Source organism: Cryptomeria japonica, chromosome 7 (assembly GCF_030272615.1).
Source record: "Cryptomeria japonica chromosome 7, Sugi_1.0, whole genome shotgun sequence".
Classification (NCBI taxonomy): Eukaryota; Viridiplantae; Streptophyta; class Pinopsida; order Cupressales; family Cupressaceae; genus Cryptomeria; species Cryptomeria japonica.
Genome location: NC_081411.1, coordinates 313,936,048 through 313,940,683, shown reverse-complemented (window position 1 = coordinate 313,940,683; position 4,636 = coordinate 313,936,048). Strand labels below are relative to the sequence as shown.

The 4,636-nt window shown below is 37.3% G+C and overlaps 1 protein-coding gene across 1 annotated transcript; it reads left to right on the top strand.

Moving 5' to 3' along the window:
• The first annotated feature begins 916 nt into the window (after positions 1–916).
• Positions 917–3,174, top strand: LOC131047319 (putative UPF0481 protein At3g02645). The gene is made up of 2 exons (XM_057981188.2): positions 917–2,774; positions 2,927–3,174. Exon 1 carries the CDS (start codon positions 1,073–1,075, stop codon positions 2,129–2,131), a length of 1,059 nt encoding a protein of 352 aa, XP_057837171.2. The 5' UTR covers positions 917–1,072; the 3' UTR covers positions 2,132–2,774; positions 2,927–3,174.
• The last annotated feature ends 1,462 nt before the right edge of the window (positions 3,175–4,636 follow it).

Sequence of the window (4,636 nt, the reverse complement as noted above, 5' to 3'; positions counted from 1 at the left end):
GCAATTATCTATGTTTCTAATGTCATGCTGAAGTTAATAGAATAATTTTGAATTTCTTATCATACGCATTATTCTTGTATATTAATACTTTTTAACCTTAGTTAATCTTTTGATTCCTCTCGACCATTTGAAAATTCTTTATATGTTAAAACTTGTTTTGTCTTAATCAATATTTTAATTCCTTCATACTTTTATAATTACTTACATTATTGTAATTATCATTATTCAATTATACATAATATAAACAATATTAATATATCAAAACATAAATAAATCCTTATCATGATTACTATTTGTACCATCATTATACAATTATACATAATATAATTAACTTTAACTTTGCCATTATATAAATTGCATTATCTAGGGAGCGATCTTAAACTCACATTAAATAAATTCGATAATAACTTTTTTGGTTTTTTATTCTTTTAATTCGAAGAAAAATATGTTCTTTCCCTATAACCTCTTCGACAAAGTCATTGTCATGACAATGCATTTCACCGACGTTAGAATAACAAGGTTTTCCAAATGTGACAAACTGTACAGCGTGTATAACGTGACCTCGAACCTAATCCTGTCCACACCCAAACTGGAATTTAAAATTATATATCCACTTAATTCACCAAAAAAGTGACGGTTTATTATTATAGGTAACTGTAACAGTTTCCTATACAACATATTAAAATGAAAACTGTAAGGTCAAAATTCGAAGCTCTAAATTAATTTAAGCGTTCTTAAGGAAATGATTTTTCTTCTCTAATCTCACGTTACCATGAATATACTTCTCGTAAGATAAGATCTAATCTCGATTTGGTCCCCACAAGTCGTAATGGAGAACTGTTTGTAGGCTGGACGGCGTCTAAGATTCGCACTACGAGTCGCTATTGAAGCAAGAAACATGTGCGAGTGGTAAATTGGGAATTAATTAGCAAAAGTATGCGGCCCTGTGAAGCTTGAGCTGTGTACATATAGGCCCCTCTTACCCATTCTTAACCAGGCTTTTCTTATCACCTGTTCTTCCTCTGTATGTACTGCCTTTATGGTTTCATTGAATCCCTGATACTCCTTAAGCATGGGTTCTAAGAATTCTGATCAGATAATTATAGATCAATCTCGCTGGGTTATTTCAATTAGGGATGGCCTGTGTGCAGACAAAGAAAAAGAAGAGGAAAAGGAGTTCGTTATAGCTGTGTTCAATGTGCCAAAGGAGTTATTGGCAGTGAAGCCTTCAGCATACATCCCACAGTCCGTCTCCATTGGGCCATATCACCAGTGGAGATCGGAGCTGTATGAAATGGAGAGATACAAAGTGGCTGCGGCTCGTAGGTTTCAGCAGAGAATCAATGGTCTCAAGTTCGAATCTGTAGTCGAAGAATTGAAGAAGCACGAATGGCAAATACGAAGCTATTATCACAAATATCTCGACTACAACGAGGATGCTCTGTCATGGCTCATGGCTTTGGATGCCTCGTTCGTGCTTGAGTGCTTGCAGTTCTATGTCAAACAGGCGGACCAGGCTTCCAAGGAAGTGGCATCCGAGGTGAAGCAACTAGGCAGAGTATTAGATCCATCTGGAAGGAGCGCTACCCACAATTCAATTATGAGAGATTTGATGATGCTTGAGAATCAGGTACCGTTGTTCGTCGTAATGAAGTTATTGGAGATGCAGTTGGGTTCTCATGACGAGGCCGAAAAAAGGCTCTGCAATGTGGTCTGTGCTGCCTGTGAAGAATTGTCGCCCTTTATGTTCAAGATGCCAGATAGTTCACGGCGGCGTATAAAAGAAAGGGGTCATGTACTGGAGGTGCTCTATTATGCCATTGTCCCTGCAGCCGCCATAGACAATGGCAATACTCAGGGCGATGAAACTGAAAAGGAGGCGTTGCCAGATGTAAGCAATGTTAGAAAGGCTCTAAATGCGGTATGGGCAGCTATCTCCAAGTTAAACGTTGGCCCTATTAGACGTCTTACGGCACTCCCTCAGCGTCTATTCCAAGGGAGGATCGTGCAGTTTGTGGTGAAGCTGCCCATGAAACTTCTTTCTACTCTGGGGAATCTACCAATTTTGAGCGCTTTGAAGGGGCCCTTAACTCTTTATCTTTGGAGCCATCAAAGAAGAAGAGAAAGATGAGGAAGGAAAAGGAGAAGGAGAAGAAGGAGGTTCGTCTGTGGAAATTCCCCCTACACGGGACGAACTCAAGGTTCCCTCTGTGGCCGACTTATATTCAGCAGGAGTGAAATTCTCTCCTACGGACGGAGACCTCACTTCAATACACTTCGACACAAAGACGGCCACTCTGTATCTTCCCAAAGTCAGGTTGGATAACAACTCAGAAGTGATACTCAGAAATCTGGTGGCGTTCGAAGCTGCGGCGGCTCCAGGTGCTTTGATCTTCACTCGCTACACTGATTTCATGAACGGCATCATCGACACAAACGAAGATGTTCAGCTTCTGAGAAGCAGCGGGATCTTTTACAATCATCTGGCAAACGACGGGAAAGTTGCTAGTCTGTGGAACGGCATGGGTAAATGTGTGAAGCTCACAAAGGTCATGTATTTAGACAAAACAATAGCCGATATCAACAAGCATTACAACAGGAGATGGACCGTTGCGGTGATGGAGTTCGTGAACAAATACATATTTGGTTCATGGCAGTTCCTCACTTTGTTGGCGGCGAGGATTCTTTTACTTCTCACGTGTTTGCAGGCCTTCTGTTCTGTGTATGACTGGAAGCGGTGGTGGAGTGACACTGATTTTGTGAAGGACTAAACGGTAATAAAAGCGCTGCGTCATCTTTTATTTACTTTTAGCCTGCTTTTTCCCTTTTCGTTTGGAGCACTTTACGTTCTTTGAAAGGTTTCCAATTTCAACCATTTTCTTTTATCTCACCTAATTGATTCCAACCAATATCTCACCTATTGCAGGTGTGGCCCCATATATTGGCTTGTTAATTTCCACGCACGGACCCCGCAGGCTTGCATTTATTAAAGTCGTATAGTTTAAAAGATGCCTTTTGTGGAGGAGTGGGGAGGCAATGATGTACGAGATCCTTCTACACTTTATCCATTGCTGTATTTTATTAATGTAAAGGAAATTCCGTAATGAGCTTCGAATAGCTGTAGTTTATTGACGTATGTAAAATTCTTTACTTAAATGGTTGCTGAATGGGAAATTTAATATTCATTTCAAGTTCTCTGCAATGAATCCTCACCTTTTTAACCTGATAATTTGATCTTGACTGTGTGTACACTAATTAATGCAAAGTTCTGAGAAAAGCTTTCTTAAATAATTTGGTTGATAGATAATTAAGATTCCATTTCACGTGGATGAAGATGTATGACTAATTGTTTTTAAGCTTCAAATCAATCACATGATGCTCAACGCATACGACGTTCTCTTCAAGCTTCTTCACAGGATTTTGATTCTTTTTCTTTATATGCTTTAACTTTAGTAATCCCACTAGGATTTGTGTGCTGTCTGCTTAACTTTAGTTATCGCGATGTTCCTTTTCCACATGAATAGAGTAACGAGTCCCATCAACCACTGCCTAGTTGGCTTTCCACAAAAGAGCAGGAATGATTCAACTGATGGCTTAAGAAAGGGTGTAACACGTGCTACATCAAAGTCTAACTCCCCCATTCTGAACATGACAAAATCACTAAAATGTTTCCAATATTGAAAGAATAGAAGGGAAAGATCATTCATTAATCAAAGATGGATTTATACTTAGCAAGAAAGATCAAATTGTTATGGATGCCAAGAGATGTAAAAGTAGTGGTTATAATGAAAGTGTGGTGTCACACAATGTGGAGGACCTAATGATTATGGCTATGAATTCATTAGTGCAATCTATATATAGTGGATAAGAAAATAATGTGATAGATTTAAGGATGATAATGTAAAGGGGAGATGAGAAAGACATGTATGTATAGAGAGGGATTTAGGAAATTCTATTGATCATATTGGTGCATAAATTTTGGATGTCAAATATCAAGACCTGTAATTATTTATAATATGGGATATTAAAGAGGATTATTGGAAAATAATAAAAAGAAAAGAAGACCTACCTTGGATTGACATTGTAGTAAATCTCTAATATATCTCGTTGTTGAGTAATTCAATGTAGGTATCCACTGCCCTCTTTAAAGGGGCCACAATAGAATTACAAGAAAAAGTACAAGTCTTGTGATTGCAAGGAAGTTATATGATAGATTAAGAGATCAATTGAATGGATACAAATTTAAATTCAACTTTCAATTAATTATCCAACTTCAAGATATCGATTGATAACTTAAAGTTGATCTACAATTTAGATTAAAAAGTAGGTATATGATCCAAGCCTAACTCTAAACTAAATTTAATCTAATCCTAATCTAATTGATTTGATTACAATGTGTAATAGAGAAACAAGGAATAGAAAATATTAGAATGAACTTTTTAATCTTATGCTCCTAACACAATTTCATGTGTTGATGACTCCAATAATAATTGCTCGTTTCCTTGAAACATTGATACATAGTCAATATAAACAAGCATGCACAAGGATGCACCTTATAAGGATTAATGAAACATAAAAGGAATAATCAACAACAACAATCCTATCTTAAGCATAGATTCTAGGTAAAAAATTTATA